The 21,889-nt window shown below is 43.9% G+C and overlaps 1 protein-coding gene across 1 annotated transcript in view; it reads left to right on the forward strand.

The window, feature by feature from the left end:
- The window catches only part of zmat4a (zinc finger, matrin-type 4a), a 254,663-nt gene that overhangs the window by 84,929 nt on the left and 147,845 nt on the right, over positions 1-21,889 (forward strand). The window contains exon 3 of the mRNA XM_031296570.2: positions 20,550-20,639. Coding sequence (XP_031152430.1) covers positions 20,550-20,639 — 90 coding nt within the window. The remainder of the gene's footprint in view (positions 1-20,549; positions 20,640-21,889) is intronic.

The raw sequence follows: 21,889 nt of genomic DNA on the forward strand, positions 1-21,889 counted from the left end.
TGCGAGCCATAAAACAGAAACAATAAGCTGAAGGAAGCTAAAATGCTCGGTAAAGCTGAGGGGAGCTGAGTTGGGTAACATCTGTAGGTTTGTCACTAGTGACACCTTTCTCATTACCCATAGTCATTTTATCAATTTTTAATATGTAAATATTGATCGATGCAGCTTTGAGATGTAAGAAATCTTTCATGTATTCCCAGGCTATAGATTGTTTAAAGAAAATTAAAAAAAATAATAATTGAATGACGTGTAGGGGCATTCATTACCTCTAGAGCAGTGGTTCTCAAACTTTTTCACATCAAGGACTCCTAAACTGATACAGATTAGACCACGGACCCCCATCTGATAAGACTTTGTCCCAGGGTCCCCTACCTGAAACAATTTTTGCTTTTAGATGTTTTATTACAGAAAGTGAATGAAACACATGAGTAAAATAGTCATACAATCTGTCGTTGTGTTACTAATGGATGAAATTATAGTGAAAATAAATGATTACCCTTTTTGCTGGGGACTCCCTGGAACCTCTTCAAGGACCCCTGGTGGTCCCCGGACCCCACTTTGAGAACCACTGCTCTAGATTATGGTGTTGGATTTTGGATTGTGACCAACTTGAGTTCAGTGTTCAGGGCTAATTCAACATTAACTGCCAACTACATTTAAAGATATAATATGTAGTATTGCCCCATAAAAATGTCTAAAAAATATTCAAAAACTATTCAATTAAATTTTATTTATAGTATGAAATCATAACAAGAGTTATCGCAGGACACTTTACAGATAGAGTAGGTCTAGACCACACTCTATAATTTACAAAGACCCAACAATTTCAGTAATTCCCCCAAGAGCAAGCATTTAGTGCGACAGTGGTGAGGAAAAACTCCTTTTAGGAAGAAACCTCGGGTGATGAGAAAAACTTCCTTTTAGGGAGAAACCTTGGACAGACCCAGGCTCTTGGTAGGCGGTGTCTGACGGTGCCGGTTGGGGGTGTGATGAACAATGGCAATAATAGTCACAATAAACATAATGGAACAATGACCAGAAATAGTAGTTGTAGTAGTTCATGGCATAGCAGGACGTAGCAGGGCGTAGCAGGACGCAGCAGGACGTAACAGGGCACTGCAGAGCGTAGCAGGGTGTAACAGGGCATAGCAGGGCGCGGAGCAGGACCACTGGGATAGCTGCAACCATGGGTGCCACCCTAAGCCAAGGAAACATGAACATGAAAAAAAACATAAGGACTCCGGGGAATAAGCTCCCCAGAGCTAAGTTAGTAACAAGCATTTCTGGGACAAGGATGCACAGAGATGGAAAGAGAGAGGAGAGAGAAGCTCAGTGTGTCAAAGGAAGTCCTCTGGCAGTCTAAAACTATAACAGCATAATTAAGGGAGACAGGTTAAGGAGAGGAGCCTGGTCGGGCTAGAACTCTCCCCTGCCGGATCGGGCTGTACTGGCCTGCCTCCCTCTACTTTGATTATATCATTGATTATATGGTAGATTAATCTGACGACTATGAAGAGAAGCAGAGAAGAGAAGGGGTGCTGCGTCTGCAGACACACCCCCTCCCCCGCCGGTTTGGCTGAACGCTGCAACTCCACTCCCTAAATATAAGCTTTATCGAAGAGGAGAGTTTTAAGTTTACTCTTAAATGTGGTGACGGTGTCTGCCTCCCGGACCCAGACTGGGAGCTGGTTCCTGATAGCTGAAGGCTCTGGCTCCCATTCTACTTTTAGAGACTCTAGGAACCACAAGTAACTCTGCATTCTGGGAGCACAGTGCTCTAGTGGGACAATAAGGTACTATGAACTCTTCTTCTTCCATTTAGAGCTTTGTAGGTCAGAAGAAGGATTTTAATTTCAATCCTGGATTTTACAGGAAGCCAATGCAGAGAAGCTAATACAGGAGAAATATGATCTCTTTTCTTAGTTCTTGTCAGAACACACGCTGCAGCATTCTGGATCAGCTGGAGAGTCTTAAGGGACTTATTTGGGCAACCTGATAGTAAGGAATTACAGTAGTCCAGCCTGGAAGTAACGAATGCATGGACTAGTTTTTCAGCATCGTTTTGAGACAGTTTTGGCAATGTTACGAAGATGAAAAAAGGCTGTTCTTGAGGTTTGTTTTAAGTGGGCGTTAAAGGATATATCCTGATCAAAAATAACTCCTAGATTTCTGACAGTAGTGTTGGAGGCCAGGGCAATACCATCCAGAGTAACTATATCTTTGGATAATGAGATTCGGAAATGTTTAGGGCCCAGCACAATAACTTCAGTTTTGTTTGAGTTTAACATCAGAAAATTGTAGGTCATCCATGAGTTTATATCTTTAGTGCATGCTTGAAGTTTACCTAACTGACTGGTGTTGTCTGGCTTGATTGATAAGTATTTGGGTGTCATCCGCATAACAGTGAAAGTTAATTGAGTGTTTCCTAATAATATTGCCTAGAGGAAGCATATATAAGGAGAATATAATAATAAATAATGCCAACTAAATGTTCTGGTCTCTGTAACAGGATGGTATGGTCAATAGTGTCGAATGCAGCACTAAGATCTAATAAGACAAGTACGGAGACAAGTTCTTTGTCTGAAGCAGTTAGAAAGTCGTTAGTAATTTTCACCAGTGCTGTCTCTGTGCTATGATGTATTCTAAATCCTGACTGAAAGTCCTCAAATAAACTATTGCTATGTAGAAAATCACATGATTAGCAACTACCTTCTCAAGGATCTTGGAGAGAAATGGAAGGTTAGATATAAGTCTATAGTAAGACCTATGTTATATATTTTGATGGGTTGTGTACTTACTTTCTCCAAAATGTTTCCAACAATGTTCAAACCCAGATAAATCTGTAATTTTAATCAAGGACACAGACCATGTCATTTGGTCAGCAATGGCGTCTTATAACCGCTCTAGTCGCTCTAACTTCCGGTGAAACACGGGAAACACACCAGCATCAGATAGAACCAAACAGTGTTTTTTCATTAAAAATGTTTTTTTTTGTGGGTGTTTCCCACAGAAACCTCAGAGAATTTCTTTTGACTGTTGACTGAACTGAACTGAACAACACACATCAGACTATTAATGCATCGGGTGGCAGTAGATAGCATATGAAAATAGTACATTTTACACTGCTAAGCAGTTAGTTGTAAGATAGTTGTAAGCTGCTATCAGCCTGGCTGTGATTGGTGTGTAGGGGCTGCTTATGGAACACATGGAGATGGAGAGTGATGATACATTAATTGCCCATTAGCGCGAACAAACAAGTTCTTGGGCGTCAGACTTGGTTACCACTAAAGTGCTTGGTGGTTCTAGTGTTAGCAATAAGGACAACAACTCCTACGATCCCATGCTACCTCACAACGTCATCAAGAAGTCTAACTTTTGTTAGTGTTTTGATTGAGAGATCCCATAGCAGTTTAAAATTACATATTGTACTGTTAATGGCCAACCCAATCTAGCACCTGAGCCTCCACACTTAAAGATTATTATTTTGGCAGTTTGTCTTTGTTTGACAGTTTATAGCAGATATTGATAGTAATAAGTGAGGAGAGCTAAGATACCATCTGCTCCAGCCAGAATCAAACTGGGATGTTGTGATCTATATACTACAGCTATATGTAGTACTAGTGTTTTATATTAGTAATAAGTTGTATCAGTACTCAGTGCTGGCATGGCTTTACCAATGAATTCTGACATGTGAAAGTGACAGTGGAGCTGCATGGTGTCAGATTGATTTCTTATGAAGCACCTCTCTGAAACCATCTGAGGGGGTCTTACTGCGTTTACATGCACAGCAGTAACCAGGGTATGGTCTTATGCCAATTCACATGAGTATACATGAGCGGGGAAGAATGGGAAGAATGACAGGTGTAACTCTACCTCTGGTACAGTAGGTGGCTCTCTGACAACGCACAACTGGATTTTTTCTTCCGTTTCATCTGTGTCAAAATTAAACTGACCAGCCACTGAATTAGTAAACCTAATGTTTTTAAAATAAAAGTTGCATAATATTAAAAAGGCACTAATAAAATAAAAGCTTGCAGGAAGTGGTAACCTTATTAATAGACCTTCTTAAGAGTTATTACCATGTTATATGTTAACCTGTAAAGTTGGCAGAAACTATTTGGGTGATAAACACTTTGGGTAAATGTTGTAAAATTGTAATTGGGGGCACCATGGTAGCTGGTGTCACGGAATGACCAGGAGACAGACTGGTGGTAAGTGAAACAGGCTTTATTCACACAATTCCAAAGGAGACAATGTAAGCTGGCAGATCACAACACAGAACTTAGCTGGGGAAGTTTGAGTCTTAGGGAGGCTGCAGATGACGAGAGATTGATAGCAGGCAGAATCTTCAGGTAGGCAATGGTAACGTAGCAGGAGAGAGTCTAGGTGTCATGTAGCAATGAGACCAGACAAGGAGTGAATGAGAGTGTGCTGTATATAAAGATGGAGACTAATGAGGTGCAGGTGGTGAACTGAAGATGAGGCCTGATGAAGTGCAGGTGTGAGTGATCAGTACTGAGGAGATAGTGAACGGATGGGAGGAGTGAATGATGGGGAATGTGCACGAGTGGGGGGAGTGAGTGCTGGGGAATGTGCACGAGTGGGAGGAGTGAGTGCTGGTGACGGTGGGACCCTGACAGTACCCCCTCCTCCCGAGGCGGCTCTCGACGACAGAGAAGAGGGGCGAACATGGCGACGAGGTCTACCCCGACCCCTGGGGGCGGGGCGATCGGGATGGTCGACATGGAACTGAGAGAGGAGAGCGGGATCCAGGATGTCACTGCGCGGCACCCAGGACCGTTCCTCTGGACCGTAGTCTTCCCAGTCGACCAGGTACTCCAGGCGCGAACCTCGCCGCCGTGAGTCCAAGATGGTGCGGACTCGATAGATAGCCTCCTCGTCGACAGGAATGGGAGGAGGAGGCACCTCGGAGTCAGGGTCTGTGGAAGGAGAGGAGACAGGGTCAGTGAAGGGTTTCAGAAGAGAGACGTGGAATGATGGTGAGATCTTGTACTGCGGTGGAAGGTTTAGCCTGTATGTGACGTCGTTCAACTGCTTCTGTATGGTGAAGGGTCCAATGTACCGAGGACTCAGCTTGCGGCAGGGCAGGCGAAGGCGGATGTCCCGAGTCGAAAGCCACACCTTTTGACCAGGCTGGTACTGAGGAGGATCGGACCGACGACGGTCAGCTTGCTCCTTGTGCCTCCGTACAGCTCGTTGGAGCTGTACGTGAGCCGATTCCCATACCCTCTCACTCTGGTGGAACCAGTGGTCGACTGCTGGGACCTCCGAGGACTCTCCTGACCAGGGGAAGAGAGGAGGTTGGTAACCCAGGAAGCACTGAAATGGGGTGAGGCCCATAGTGGACTGACGCATGGAGTTCTGGGCGTATTCCGCCCATGGGAGGAAACGGCTCCAGCCGTCCTGGTTCTGGTGACAATACGTCCTCAATAACGTCCGATTTCCTGGATCTTCCGCTCAGTCTGTCCGTTAGTCTGAGGATGGTATCCTGAAGACAGGCTAACAGTAACCCCGAGGAGCCTGAAGAAAGCGTGCCAAACTCTGGAGATGAATTGCGGCCCTCTATCGGACACGATGTCTTCGGGAATGCCGAAGTTACGGAATATGGGAGGGGGTAGGGAGTCCGGACAGGGGAATCAGTTTACAACCCTTGGAGAATCTATCCACAACGACGAGGATACAGGTGTGGCCATTGGATCTGGGGAGGTCGGTCATGAAATCTATCCCAAGGTGGGACCATGGACGTTGTGGAATGGGGATGGGCTTGAGGCATGAGCTTGCCTTCTGGAAGCCTTCTGGGAGTGTTGGTTATGGCGCCGACTGAGCATCCAGAGACATATCTGGAAACATCCTGAGAGATGGACGGCCACCAGTATCGCTGACTGAGAAGCGAGAGGGTGCGCCTGCTGCCCGGATGTCCAGAACCGGGAGCGGCGTGAGCGGAGTCCACAAGGGCGGCACGAAACTGAGGAGGCACGAAGGTCAACTCCACTGGACATCCTGACGTAGCGGGATGAAGAAGGTTCTCCTGGGAGATCCGCTCATCAATATCCCAGATGATAGGGCTGACGAGCATGGCTGAAGGGAGGATAGGTTCGGGTTGGAGATCTTCCGATGACTGCTGATGCAGACGAGAGAGAGCATCCGCTTTGCCGTTCTTACTACCAGGTCGGTAGGTGACGAGGAAATCAAAGCGGGTGAAGAAGAGGGCCCATCGAGCCTGGCGGGGATTCAGTCGCTTAGCCTCTCGGATATACTCCAGATTACGGTGGTCGGTTATGACCTCCACCTGGTGATTGGCTCCCTCCAGCCAATGCCTCCATTCCTCTAGGGCAAGCTTTATGGCAAGCAGTTCACAATTCCCGATGTCATAGTTCCGCTCTGCTGGGGAAAGCTTCTTGGAGAAGAAGGCACATGGATGGAGTCTGGGAGGAGTCCCCTGCCGCTGGGAAAGGACAGCTCCTACACCAGTGGAGGACGCGTCGACCTCAACAACGAAGGGCAGGTCAGGGTTGGGATGAATCAGGACGGGAGCGGTCAGGAAGGCATCTTTGAGGCGTTTAAAGGCGGGGATGGCTTCAGGAGACAGGGACAATACCCTGGGCTGGCCCTTTAAGGCGGAGGTCAGAGGAGCACTGACAATGCTGTAGTTGTGAATAAATCGTCTGTAGAAGTTGGCGAATCCTAAGAAGCGTTGCAGATCCTTTACCGTGGAGGGTTGAGGCCAGTTCCGAATGGTATCCACCTTCTTCTGATCCATCTGAACTCCGTGTTGGCCGATGATGTAGCCCAGGAACTGCACTGAGGTGGTGTGAAACTCACACTTCTCCAGTTTCAGATACAATTTATGGTCTCTGAGTTGCTCCAGAACCACGCGGATGTGGCGCCGATGCTCAGACAGGGAGGAGGAATAGATGAGAATGTCGTCAATGTAAACTATCACGAATCTGTTGAGGAACTCCCAGAATACCTCATTCATGAACCCCTGGAAGACCGCTGGAGCGTTGGACAACCCGAAGGGCATGACCCTGTATTCATAATGACCCGATGGCGTGACGAATGCCGTCTTCCATTCATCACCTCGACGTATGCGGATCAAGTTGTATGCACTGCGTAGATCCAATTTGGTGAAGATGCGGGCCCCACGCAGCTGCTCCAGCGCGGCCGGAACCAGGGGAGGGGATAGCTGAACTTCACAGTTTGAGAGTTGAGGAGTCTGTAGTCAATGCATGGCCTCAAACCCCCGTCCTTCTTGGCCACAAAAAAGAAGCTGGAAGCAGCAGGGGAAGTGGATGGTCTGATAAACTGCTGCTGAAGAGCCTCCTCTACATACTCCTCCATGGCCTTCTGTTCCTGGATGGAGAGCGGATAAACCCGACCTTTAGGGAGAGTGGCTCCAGGCAGCAGGTCGATTGCACAGTCCCATGACCGGTGTGGAGGCAACTTAGTAGCCAACTGCTTGCTGAACACATCCTGGAACTCACAGTACTCGACCGGGATCTCCACTCGGGGTTGACCCTCAGAACTGTCGATGGAAGTGGAATATATGTGAATCTGGGGCTTTATCACTGAAGATGAACAAGATGGACTGGAAGGGGGAGTCTTGTGAACCTTCTTAATAGGTGTGACACAGGAATGAAAACAGTCCTCACCCCAACGAAGGATCTCGCCGGATGTCAAGTTGATGGTGGGCTGATGTTGCACTAACCATGGCCTTTCCAGAATGAGCTCAGCAGTAGATTCCTCTAGCACCATGAAGGTAATGTCCTCCGAGTGCAGACATCCAATACGGAGCGTAAGTGTGGGAGAGAAATGGCGAATCCGACCCCGACCCAGTGGTTTACCTTGGATGGTTTGAACTCTGAGCTCATGACTGCTTCGGCGTTTGCGGACTCTTAGTTTTTGTAGGAGTGGAATGGAGATGAAGTTCCCCGCTGAGCCAGAGTCAACGAGGGCTTGCACTGCGACACAGATACGTGAGGTCAACACATGAACAGGAGTACGAATCAGTGTTTCGATCTTCGGAGGAAGTTGAATGGAACTCACCGCAGAGCGCTGAGGTCGAACCGGGCAGTCTCCGATGAGATGTTTATCGCTCCCACAGTATAAACAGAGCTTGAGTTGGATACGGCGCTGACGTTCCATAGGTGACAGGTGAGTAGAATCAATCTGCATGGGCTCAGATGCTGGGGAAACGACAGTAGGAGCCGAGGGCGGAGGAGTGACAGTAGTAGCAGGATCTTCACAGGCAGATAAACGCTGAGACACGCGACTAGTCTTCTGAATAAGATTTTCGAGACCCATAGTGTCGTGATATACTACCACCAGCTGGCGGACATCTGAGTTGAGGCCATGTCGAAAAGCCATGATGGGCAGTCTCATTCCAAACACTAGCAGCCGCCAAAGTGCGGAAACGAAGAGCGTAGGTACTCACAGATGAATTCCCTTGGCGAAGCCTGTAGAGTTGGTCATGAACGGTGAGATCAGCAGCCGCCTGTCCGAAAACCTCCTTGAAATGTTGAATGAAGTTGGAAAGGGATTTCACCACTTGAGAGTCCGAATTCCAGAGTGATTGGACCCACTGGAGAGCTCGGCCTGACAACAGAGAGATGACAAAGGCCACCCGGGCCGAATCATTATTAAATTGATGAGCCTGCATTTGAAAGTATAGCGAAACCTGAAGCAAAAACCCGCTGCAATCCTCCGTCTCTCCAGAGAATGTCGCTGGTCGGGCCATGGGACTCGCAGAGGCAGCAGACGAAGAAGCGAATGTTTGCGGAAGTAGATGCTGGCGTGCTGAGAGGAGGATCTCTTCGGGTATGGTGGGTGGATTACTGGGTGGTGATGGCAGGAGAGACTGACGAACAGCTTGCACCAGCTCCGCGAATGGATCGCGTAAAGGATTCTCCACGGGCTCCGTCGTATTCTGCATGTTGGTCTGGTCTTCTGTCACGGAATGACCAGGAGACAGACTGGTGGTAAGTGAAACAGGCTTTATTCACACAATTCCAAAGGAGACAAGGTAAGCTGGCAGATCACAACACAGAACTTAGCTGGGGAAGTTTGAGTCTTAGGGAGGCTGCAGATGACGAGAGGTTGATAGCAGGCAGAATCTTCAGGTAGGCAATGGTAACGTAGCAGGAGAGAGTCTAGGTGTCATGTAGCGATGAGACCAGACAAGGAGTGAATGAGAGTGTGCCGTATATAAAGATGGAGACTAATGAGGTGCAGGTGGTGAACTGAAGATGAGGCCTGATGAAGTGCAGGTGTGAGTGATCAGTACTGAGGAGATAGTGAACGGATGGGAGGAGTGAATGATGGGGAATGTGCACGAGTGGGGGGAGTGAGTGCTGGGGAATGTGCACGAGTGGGAGGAGTGAGTGCTGGTGACGGTGGGACCCTGACAGCTGAGTTAAGGCGCCAACCATAAACCAAGCAACTGGCCAGGAACCTTTGTTGCATTTCATTCCCTATCTCTCTCTCCCCTAATTGCCCATTTTCTCTCTACTTTGCTATTAGATAAAGGCATAGAAATGAAATGCCTATAAATAATATATAAAAATAATAATAAGCAAGACTAATAGCCTACAGCCATGCTAGCAGCTCTATGAGGCTGTACTTGAGCTAATTGTCACATCAGCATGCTAACATGCTTACAATGATAATGCTAGCATGTTGATGTTTAGCAGATGTAATGTTTACCATGTTCACCATGTTGATTTAGCTTGTGAGATGCTTACACTTTCTAATGGTTCGAGGCTGATGGGAATGTCATTAGTTTTATAGGTATTTGTTCATAAACCAAAGTATTAGACAAAATGAAATGTTGACGCTAGATGAAAAGTTAGGAGATGGCAATCAATGTCATAGTTTTTTTGAGCTAGTTCATGCTAAACTACATATGTCACCCTCCTAGTGGTGCTAGAGGAACAGTCTGGGGTTTAACAAAGTCAGTAGGATTCATCCGGTGGTTCGACAGATCAACATTGCCATAAAAATGTTTTATTCTAGTCTAAGTGCTCACATACAAGTTGTTTATGTTAGGCAACAATTGAACCATTCTCTCTACTCTGCTGCTTTGTTTTGAGAAGCTTTAGCAGAACTTTGCTTCGTTCTGTGCTGGACGCGTCAAATCCTTGGAGGTCTTTCTGAGTAAACACACTGTAATCCCCCCACAAAACCCTGCATGAGCCTGCTGTTTTGATGTAAACAAGTGATGATTCATGAGATAATGCCTGTATGAGTGTGGACTTTGGTGCTTTTCCCATGTTTGCATGCAGTAGAGAGCTTTGTTAGAGACTGGAGGGGGTACAGCAACAGTAGTCGTAGAATATCTGTGCCTGAATCATCCAGGGGCAGTTGAGTAAGACAGCTCAGCCCGGGTCCTGAGTGTCTCGGAGCTTACCTGACTTCAGTCAACTGTTTTTGTCTGCCTTTCTATAATTAGAGGGCTCACTGAGTCTGCCAGCACACAGCCACTGGTCTATTCCAAGTCACAAAACACTCAGGGCTGTTTTGGTAGAATGCTCCAAAAACCACAGAGTAGCGAGGTGCATCCGCAATTTTTATCCTATAAAAATTCTTTTAATAACTTTTTGTCAGGTCGGTCTGGAGATGCTACGTGCCAGGTTTCATGCAGATCGGTTGCACGGTCTAGGAGGAGATCGAAAAAGTAGGTTTTTGATAAATCACGATTTTTCATGCATAAAAGTCTAGGCGGAAATGGGCATGGCCTATATCAGGAGATTCAGTTTGATCCAGGGAACACAGTGATATATGGTTTTTGAATGTCCGGTGTACAGTTTGGGAGTTATAGGGCCAATACGTTTTTTCTGCTATAGCGCCACCTACTGGTGAAAGTGGATCAATTGTTGCGCCTGAGGTCCTTGCGGAGTTGTGGACCAGTCCTGAAAAAGACACCCCCCCCAACATGTACGGTTTAGGCTGTAGCTGGAGTTTTACGTGGAGAAGAATAATAAATAATTAAAGCTGCAAGCAGCGTTGGACGGGCCCTCGCTCCTCTGTGCGCGTCGGAGTTACCGCCGTTCGCCGCTCCTTGCGACCGTGCATTTGCACGGCACGCAGACGCTGCAAATCGTCACCAATGAAAAGGGAACTCCCTGCAGAGTTCAATGATACCTCACACAAGACTCTACGTCATACAGTTCATTAGCTGTGACAGGGGGCGTGGCCAAAGCATAGGGGTCGGGGCTAACCTTTACCAATTAAAAAGAAAGTCTCTGCTTGACTGGTTGGTGGAGACATACAACTGCAAGGCGGTAATTCTAGTTATTAGTATAAACACTCTGGTCATTGGTCATTGGTCATTTTTTGATGCCTGACCCTGATCATCAGCTTTGACTTTTAACCTTATTTCAACACTCAATAATTATTTTATGTAGCATCACAGAACAAGAACAATCAGGCTCTAGCCCTGTTTCTTTGTATACAAAAAAGATATTTTAACAGCATTGAAAACATTGTATGGTGCTTCATAGTGCACATAATAAAAGTATTTGCATTGTGTTTTTCTTTTCCTTCATTACATGACATCATTGATACTAATGCTGCCCTGATTCACATGTATACCAGGGCCTGCCCAGAAGAGCTGCAGCCTGCTGCTGACAGCTACTAAACAGCTACAATGGAGCTGTGTGGGGTTAAGTTCTGTGCTTTAGAGCACCTGGCTGGCAGCTGTTTAGATGGAATGAATGTGCACTCATCCACTTTCTACTAGACTTTCTACTACACTACTGCCTCCCTCACATATTTATATCACTGAAGATCCGTTTTAAGTAGGGTCCGTTTTTGTTATTTCCCACTAGAAACAAGGCTAGTTTCTAGTTGCATGTGGTTTTACAGTTTCTTTTGGAAGTTCCTCTGGGAGTATTTGACCTTTGTCCTCCATAGTTACCCACCCTGGCCCTGGGGAGGGGCATGTCTGAGCCCACACAAGCGCTGATTAGCTCACTGATGTGGTGGTAATGCAGTATGGATTTTACTTCAGCCCTGATTGTGTCAAGTGTGCGCTTAGCCTCACTCTCATACAAACACATCCCACAATGTGCCAGTTTCAATATAGTTCTGTTTTCAGGGATCATTTTTTCTAATCATACAATCAGCTGAAACAAGCAGCTGTAAGTAGGATTGAGCATTGAGAACCAGTTCCAATTTGGAATTGTTTCAAATATTACGATTCCAATGAAGTGTTTCTTTATTGGAATAGGGGACATGCATTGCAATTTAGCTTAGGGGGTGGTGATGGCGCATGGATATGACACATGCCTTTGGTGTGGGAGATCTGGGTTCGATTCCCAATGCGATACATCAACCAATGTGTTCCTGAGTAAGACACTTAACCCCTAGTTGCTTCAGAGGTGTGCGACCTCTGACATATATAGCAATTGTAAGTCACTTTGGATACAAGTGTCAGCTAAGTGTAATGTTTGGAAAATGTGGTTTCGAATCCGATTATTGGTTTACAAATTTAACATGCACAAATTTTGGTTTCCGTAGCGGCGAGGCGCTTGTTGTGTTGCAGCCATGGAGCACAGTAAGCGGCGCTCTAAAGTGTAGCTGAAAAAGCCTGGTAAAACTGTAAATCACCAGTGAATCAAAATAAAAATGTCCTCTTGTCCGTGAAATAAGCATGTGACCCATTTTCAACTCCACCCCTCAAGGAATCGGGTTAGGGAATTGAGATAAGAGATAGAGAATCGATAAGAACCAGAATCAAATGGAAGAATCGGAATTGGAATCAGAATTGTTCAAATCAAAACGATGCCCAACCCTAGCCGTAAGTCAGCAGTATACACAAATTCACACTAATAACCTACAGGCTCCCATCAGTTAAATGTATCCTTCATTAGTCAGCACCTCACAAGTGCATATGTCTTCTCACTAGTGTACCTGCAAAGTGTTGCCTGCTGTTTTTCTCAGTCACTTGGGTTTTGCTTGTTTTGGCCCATTCACTCCAAATCACATATACCTTTCAAACCGCCAGGCCACTTTCCAAACCCACTGTCCTATCTTTAAATGCAGTGTTCCTGTCTCCCAGTCAATTAGTTCCCGTTCTTTTTAGTATGGCGTGAAAATCAACATGTAGCGACTAACTTGTTAAAATACACACAATAAATTGCTCCATCATACATGATAGTGAACTGGACATCTTTGGGAACATGTAAAAAAAACACTTTCTTTCAACATTTTATTACATTTCATAGACAAAACAATTGGTTAAGTGCGAAAATCATCTGCGGATTAATCAATAATGAAAATAATCGTCAGTTGCAGCCCTACAATGATAATCCAATTTGGTTTTAATTTTGTCAAATATTTGCCATCATTGCACAGTAATGTAGTTGGAATCAGCTGGATCAGTTTCTACAAGACTAAAAGTCTACAGCCATGGCAGTGTGTCTGGTTGTTAAAGGCCGTCCACACCAAGAACGATATCTATAACCATAACTATAACGGTGTGAGCGATAACGTTCTGCAACCAGCGATGTCAAGCACGCACTGCACGCTCCACCTGATAATTATACATGATATACAGCAGACGTTGCAACGTATGATTATGTCTATTAATATCCTACATATTTGTGAATTCGGGTTCATTTTATGAACCAAAAAAGTCTGACCAGTGGTCCACGGGGCGCAGACACCGCTGCCTTTTCCAGGAAACAGTGGCGCACAGAGCTCCAGAGAGCCGGGGATGAGAGCGGGCGGGCGGTTTCGAGTTTTAAACTCAGATGGATTGTGATTGGCTGTCAGTGTTTCTATCGTTCATTAAATCGCTCTGACAGTGATCCTAACGATAACGCTCTCGTTGTCGTTATAGTTGTGGTGTGGACTCCACCATCCACTCAAGTTAGAAGGATTTTTAAGCATACACCGATCAGCACGAATGAGGTAAAAAAACAGGAGTGAGTCGGTTCATTCTCCCGGTTCAGTGACACTACTCGGGTTAATTAACCCACTCTTCGGACAGTTCGTCAACACTAGTGTTGAAGTGCTGCCAGTCAACCTCCTCTAATTTAGCTACAGCCAGTCAAAAGATAGCATGGCAACTGCAGATGTTTAGTTTTAGTTTAGTTTTTATTAGTTTTAGTCTTTTTTTGTAATATGGGTTATTTGGATTCAAAAAGGTCAGAAAAAGTATTATGTAATAATAACTCAACAAAACCATCATACAATTTTAGAAATGCATTCACAATGTGTTCAGCAATAACACCAGTACATTAAATGTAGCCTATATATGGTCAGAAACAGTCTACACAAGACGCCGCAGTAGTGCAAAATGTGTAAGTGACGTGTGCCAGGAAAAAACCTAAATAGCCAACAGACTAAAGAAGACATACGTGAACAGGTGTTTTGAACTTTGGTTCAAGTAAACTGGCGAACTTTTTGAAGTCAATCGACTCACACAGTTGTGTAGACATCCCAGTATCAATCCACATATTAACCCACGCTTCCTCCCTCTTTTGGTGTTCCTGCGTATTTACTAACCAGCAGCTATTGGGTTGCCGGTGAAAGCCCTCCTATAGTGTTCTCTGTCCTGCTGTTGTCTCTGTCATGCTGCCTGGCCCTGTATCCATACATCCATGCCCTGTACTGGGGTTAGCTTCTGTTTCGGGGAAAGGGGGCTTTGCGTTCTTCGTTACTTTGTTAAGATAAGCTAGGTTAGCCACCTAGCTTGTGTGCGCTTCTCAAATGTACTTTCAAATTCGTGGGATTTTCCCTTTAAAAAAATGTCCACATATTTTACCACCTTCCACTGCAAGGCACTTGGTTTTATCTGACACAGTCATAATTAAATAGGACTGCCACTTTCTTCCGACTTTCGGTACCGCCATGATGCCAGGCGAGGGGCATGGAGCCACGGACATGTTGTGTTCAATTTGACATGGAATGTTGGAATTTCTGGGTTCCCAGTCGGAAACTATACATGTCTACGGGAAATGTCATGGTCGGAAAGATATAACGTTATTTGCTCTATGAAAGACATCGACAAAGATGAAAACTAAGGACATTTACTCAATTTTATTTTATTTTAGTTAGTTTTGCAAAGTTTTAGTTTAGTTATCGTTTTTTTGTAATGCCTCGTTTTTATTTTTATTTCAGTTAACGACAATGTTTTTTCCCACCTAGTTTTCGTTATTTCATTCATTTTCATTAACGATTATAACCTTGGCGTGTACCATATTCTTCCACTGGCAGCATGACTAACATGGCAGTTAATCTGTGTGTTATATGTTCAGCTGTTCGGAAATAGTACGTTAAGACACTTCATTGTTCAGAGAAGACTATGGACATGGCTGTTTTATTGTTTTTTGTTTGTTTTGTTGTGAACTTGAATGTCATCTTCTGTGAAGAAGACTGCAGTTACAAAAGAGAAACTAGATGGCAGGTTATAGATATAAGTTATTGTTACATTATGTTGTTAATAAATGTTTTAAATTTGACAATGTAGTGTGGTACATTGCGAACAAAGGTCAGATATTATATTGCATAAAATCTAGTCTAAAAATGGCATAGCAACCTGTGCTTTAAAAAAAATAAATGTAAAAATCAAGAATCGAATCAAACCGTGACCTTTGAATCGAAAATGTAATCGAATCGAGGATTTGGAGAATCGTGACACCCCTAGTAGATATACATACACATTAATGTGCATACCAAATTGCATGGTAATCCATCCAATAGTTGTTGAGACATTTCACTAAAAACCACAAAGTAAGCTATTTTACTCAAATATCTCTCAATAGTACCCCGCTTGTTTTACAGTTTTGAAAGATGCATGCAGTAGTACAGGTTGACATTTAGTGCAGTACAGTGGGAGGAGGCAACGGGGGACCTGCTGGCAAAAACTAGTGTTGGATATAAACTCCCACATGAATGACATCAGCTTTCCAAATGCACACTTTGATTACATTTTCAAATGAGCCAATTATGGAATTAGTCCTAACTTTTTTTGCAACTTCTTTTTCTAGAAGAATAGAGACCACACCGGTTACACATTGTCTGCTGTAAACAATATCAGCATACAGTTGTCTCCTGTCACTTATTGGCTATAGTTAAACAAACCTCACAAACACAGTGAGACCCTGTATGCACACAGAAGCATGGAGAGTGTCCAAAACACAGCACGTTGCTATTCTATATACATGATGTAAGAAGAGTTGTATTTGTAGGTTTTGTTGTAGACTGTAAAACTGTATGATTTGACATATTGTGATGCTTACAGGGATGAAGGGACAAACTCTTACAGTACATGCTCTAACAGAGGTGTTATACTGTAGGATGGTCTTGTGTGCCCTCATTCAATGAACCATTTGTACAGTTACGAAAAGTAATGCACTGTAATTTGTATGTATTCCATGTATGTATAGTATGCACCACGGTAACTATAGCTGTATAAGAGCGTGAAGATCCATGTAAGCAGAAGGGCGGGGTGAATGGATGGGTCCTAGTCCATATCCACGACCTTCCACTTCAGGGATTGTTCAGGTTCCGCTGGAAATTCTGCCGGGTGTATTTCATTTTTGCCGGATGTCCATTACCTTCTGCTTTCTTTGTGTTTGAATTTTAAACTGTCGATTTCTGAGGACCGTGGTCAACTGCTCCTCAGGTCTCTGCAGGGTAAATCCAGACAGCTAGCTAGACTGTATGTTGAATCTGAGTTTTCTGTTGCATGACTAAAACAACTTTTTAACATACACGTTCCACCAAAACAAGTTCCTTCTCGAGGCTATTTTGCAGAGGCGCTGTTGCTCCGTGTGGCACATAGCGCCGCCCAAGATGATTTTGATTTGATTTTTTCTCCCATCCCGGAATGCTGTGTGGACTAGCCAGACCTTCCTCTGCAGCTCTGTGGAGGAAGGTCTGGCAATGCGAGACTAGATGGGTCCTAAAACACAGGGTTTTAAAGTTGGGGAGCAGAGTTTGTGTTCCAGGAGTACTACGTAAGGGACTGGTGTTTTAATCCAAACCACAATCTTTTTTTCTTATCCTAGCTAATCATTTTGGTGCCTAAATGCAGGACAGTCACCTTTTGTCAGGTAAACTCAACTGCAATGGCCGCTGAAACGACCATAACCTCATGGTTACCCGGCTTACAGTAACATCTCCTTTTTCGTTCTTTTTGAACCTTTTTTGGCTAAATCTAACTGTAACGACTGCTAAACGTAACGGTCATGTGACCAGTCGCCACATAATTCAGTAGGATATCATATCAATTGTTGTGCATAGGTTTTTCATACGATATCATAACCCGTTCATGAGAATGCGTTGCCTTGTTCAGGACTCCTTTGGGAATCTTCCGCACTTCTCAATCCTAGCTCATCCCAGAAAAAATAGGAGCATCGGAACATCCTGAATGACAGAGGACCCAATCAAGTTCTGGGTCTATCGATATCAAAGATTTAAGAGTGAGGAACGATCAAGTAAGGAGATTGGCATGTACCCTGTAGGAAAATGTATGGTTTATGGTGGAGTTTGTGACATTATTATTCCTTGCTCCCGGGAGCAAGGAAGCCACTAATGCTGGCTGGCAAATGAGTCCCTGTAAAGCCACAGCCATTTTTATTTATTAATTTACCAAACATGATATAATGTGTTAATTAGTAAGTTTAAGAGGTGCTGGTTGGCTGATTTTGTTAACTTTTGACAGAGCCAGGCTGGTTGCTTCCAAAACTGAATATTCTGACCACCCACAATATCAAATTATTACTTTAATGTGCAGCAGTTAGTCCAAGACAGATCTACAGTAGCAGACTCCCTGGATATGTTAACATTGCCTGGGCAGAGTGCAAAAAACAATTGTAATTGCATATACAAAAAAATAAAGGGAATAATATATAATCACAATTAAAATAATTAGCAAATAAGTTGAATTTTAAATGTGCAAATATAAAGGCCAATATACACAATAGCCCTATTGCTGCAATGTCCACTGTAAGCTGGTGAAGTGGAACATTTCTATCCAGTTTGGAGATGGATGTTTGCTCTGCAGAAACCCAAATAGCTCTCTGCTGCAAAGAATAGATGTCACCTCAGTGTCTAAAAAGGCACTTTAGGATGACATAACAAATAATGCGTCTGGGAACCAGTGCAATTGATTGCACGTTAAAAAAAAAAAAAAAAGAAAAAAAAAGAAAGCACTGATATGATTTCCGGTGGTGAATCAAAGCCCAGCCTGCAGCAAATGGTGCCCCTGTGGTAGCTATTGGCAGTGACCTCACAGGAAATTGATGTTAAACTGTGATTAATTGGCTTGTCCCTGTGCACCATGATTTGGGAAAGCATTTTATATATTTCATATCATTATCTCTTATCCCATGGCAAAAGAGATCTAAAAATCATATTTTTAGCACAGGAACAAACCATTTGAACAGTACAAAGCTGACTGCCATTGTTCAAAGAAAAAGTTATTTTACTTGTTATATTCTGGCTATTTAGTGGTATAGGTGGGGGAGAGAATCTGAATTTCAAATGCTCCTATTTTTCTTCTTCTCTGTTCATACAGAGTATGAAACATCTGCTAAAACGAGCATGTTGTATTCAATGGGTAATGCAATATGAACTTTACATTCCCAAAATACAAGTCGAAAAGACTGGTGTTTTATATAAAGGCAAAAAAAACGCCTTGTTCTTGTTCATTTGAATGAAATGTGTCATAATCAATGCAGGATTACTTGTTTAAAAGAAACAGTAAGAGTATAGTCAGTTTAATGCTATGTATTCTTCATGCTTTTCAAACTGGGTCATTTTTTTCCTCAAAGAAGCCGAAAAGCTCACGTTGCGGTATCTCTGCCAAAAAAAAAAACAGACAGGCACGACAAATAGATTCCTGCAGCCTCACTCTCAGCCCTGGCAAGGCAAGATTGGTTCTTCTGTCATGCCCTTGTGAAGAGATGCCGTGGCTGTCCTTCTGCCTGACAGAGAAACACACCGGGCACCTGTCCACACTCCTACATGCCTCACTAGACGCTATCTTGTAACTATAAACTCTCATCTGTGGCTTCCCTTGACGATTGGTGCAATGACAATATCACGGAAGCTTTCCCCTCCTCTTTCTGTATCACTTCTCTTGACATGCAAAGCTTCTCTCTGTGAAGCAGAATCATTTTCAGATAAACTAATCTGTCCTTCCAAATCCTGTCGTGGCTGTGCAATCAGATCCTGGGGGATCGATGGTCTGCTGTTAAAAAAAAGGCTCTTGCTTCACCCTCAGTGAGCCAAGCACTCATTATCAATTAAACTCCTCCTCCTCCTCCGATGATTATGCGCCTAAATAATCGGTCATAACCTGTGTTGACGTTTACTTCTCCCATTGGAATCAATACAGTCAGGACCTGCTGCTAGTCTCCTAAAGAGGTGTGGCCGTGGCAAAACCCACGTGACACAGATACAGGAAACTAATCTGTGTTGGTGCGTCTCGATTCTGAAACGTCTCTGGGTAGAGGGTAGAGTAAATAATGTGTGACTTTTTCAAATAACTTCCATTACAGATTGATATGATACAGCCTTGTGCTCTATAAGCAGATTTTAACAGGGAGTTAACTGAATTGTGTAGTGTGTAGGCACTAAACAAGTTTTTCATCACAATATCAATAGTACGTGACGGTGATTACCTAGTGTTTATACTCTGCAGCAACAGGGTGCTGACTCCACCAGCCTTATCACACACACTAACAGGTAAAATCACAAAAGGATTGCGCAGATTTGTGGCCACTAAACCTGCACAAAAAAGACAAAAATAAACTGTGTAATTCTCAAAGCACCTGCAAAGGGTGAAAGGCACCCCTAACTGCGCTGCCAAGCAGATATATGGCGTCTCGGTGCTCCCGTGCTATTTGTACGTATATGCATACATTTGGCACAAAATTGGCCAAATGAACCTCATTGCAAAAACAGTCAAATTCATGAAGATCAGCAATCAATTCAATTTAATGTACAGTGTCAAATCATAACAATGCAACATGCAATAAGAACGGTGAGAGTGAACCAAAACAGTAAAGTTGTGGGCCAGACAGCTAAACAGTGAGCTGAAACTCACTTTAAAGCCGAGCGGAGCTGCAGATTCAGGTGATAATTCTCTGTAGGTTTGTCATTACTGTAAAAGCAACTTTCATGTTGTCACAGAGTTTTTCCAGTCATTTGATACAAAAATATGAATTATAGGGCCTTTCAAAACTTGACTTTGTGAAGTGTTTTCAATATAAAAATCTACTCTCCTTGGACCCTGCCCCCTTGCTCTCAATGTAGCTCACATAGTTATGGTTCTGTGTGAAATGTGCCAGTGGGGAGTGAGGGAGGGCATGGCAAATGATTGTTAAAACACACTGTAATTGTGGCATGTATGCTCTATAAAGTGCCTTCTAATACATTCAAGAAAAAACAAAACACATCTGGCTGCTCTGTTTGATTGACAACTGTGGAGATATCATCACCGGGAAACATCAAAACAAGAATCTACCACTTAAATTACTTTAATACTAACTTTTTTGTCCTTCTCTCTCCTTCAGAGTCGGAAACACGCCAACAAAGTCCGGCTGTATTACATGCTACATCCTGTGGATGGAGGCTGCCCTGCCAAGAAGCTCAGAACAGACAATGTGAGTCCTGTGTGAATTATACATCTTCCTGTCCGCAGAGTTTCACCCCAGTGTTAGTAATCACTGAGAAACATGCACACATAAAACCACTGAACTCCACACTCATATGGAAACTTTTAATATTAATGGATTTTCCTCCTTTCCCAAAAGCCGCCTTACCCCCCGCCCTCCCCAAACACCCACACACACACACATTTTCAGACCAATGAACAATGCAACAGTGACGTTGCTGTGGTCTGATGCTAAGGGATGCCAACCGTTCATTAAATACAAAGACACATTGTGAGGTGTCTGGCCCTCCCAGCCCTCCCTGTCATGCAAATTGGAAGTACAATGACGTGTTTGACAGACGCAATTATGTGGCCTGTCACTCCCTACTCAATAATTGTTTGGGTGGTGATGTGTGTTGTTTGGTTCTGCTCCTCTATGCCTCCACTGGGGAAAGACTAAAACAAGGTTTTTTACATCCACTTTGCTGCCTCCGCTCAGATAAGCATCACAATGTTGAGATTACATGGTGCAGGTTGAGTTTAAAGTGCACACATTATGCTTTTTGGATTTTTCCCTTTCCTTTATTGTGTTTTATATTTTTTTTGTGTTGGTTTATGTTATAGGTTTACAAAGTGAAAAAGCCCAAAGTCCACCCCAAAGGGACTTACCATCTCCAACAGAAAACACTTTTCACAAACTGCTCCAAACAGCTCTTTGTAGTCCAGCCTTTACTTCCGTGACAAATGTCTGTCACTTTGTGACACACGTTATAATGCTCGCCTAGCTGCTAGCATGGCACGCCCTCATACTCTGCTTCTTAATGGCTAGTTGTCCTTACCTAGGTACTGCGCATGTGCAACTCGCAACAAAGATGGAACAGATGTAAGATGCCTCACTCTGTAGATAAAACAGAGAGCTCAACACACAGGGTGAAAAGAGGAGCTGCAGCAATGTGCAGTACAACAAAAATATGGTGTTTTGAAAATGAAACCATGTAAACCTATTCTGGTACAACCTCTAAATACAATTATGAACCTGAAAATTAGTAAAATATGAGCACTTTAAGTGTCACATTGAAAGGGCATTTCCATTCCAATTTCCTTTAATGTAGAATTTAAAAGCTGTTTCATGCTTCTTGCGTTCAACGCGGTCGGGACACTACGGATGGCGTGCATGTTCGCCGCGAACCACCTGGTCTTTCATACAGATTGCAGTCAAAGCGGCTCAAAGAACTGACTTCTTCTTTCCTGTAGTAAATC

Source organism: Sander lucioperca, chromosome 2, assembly GCF_008315115.2.
Source record: "Sander lucioperca isolate FBNREF2018 chromosome 2, SLUC_FBN_1.2, whole genome shotgun sequence".
Taxonomy (NCBI): domain Eukaryota; kingdom Metazoa; phylum Chordata; class Actinopteri; order Perciformes; family Percidae; genus Sander; species Sander lucioperca.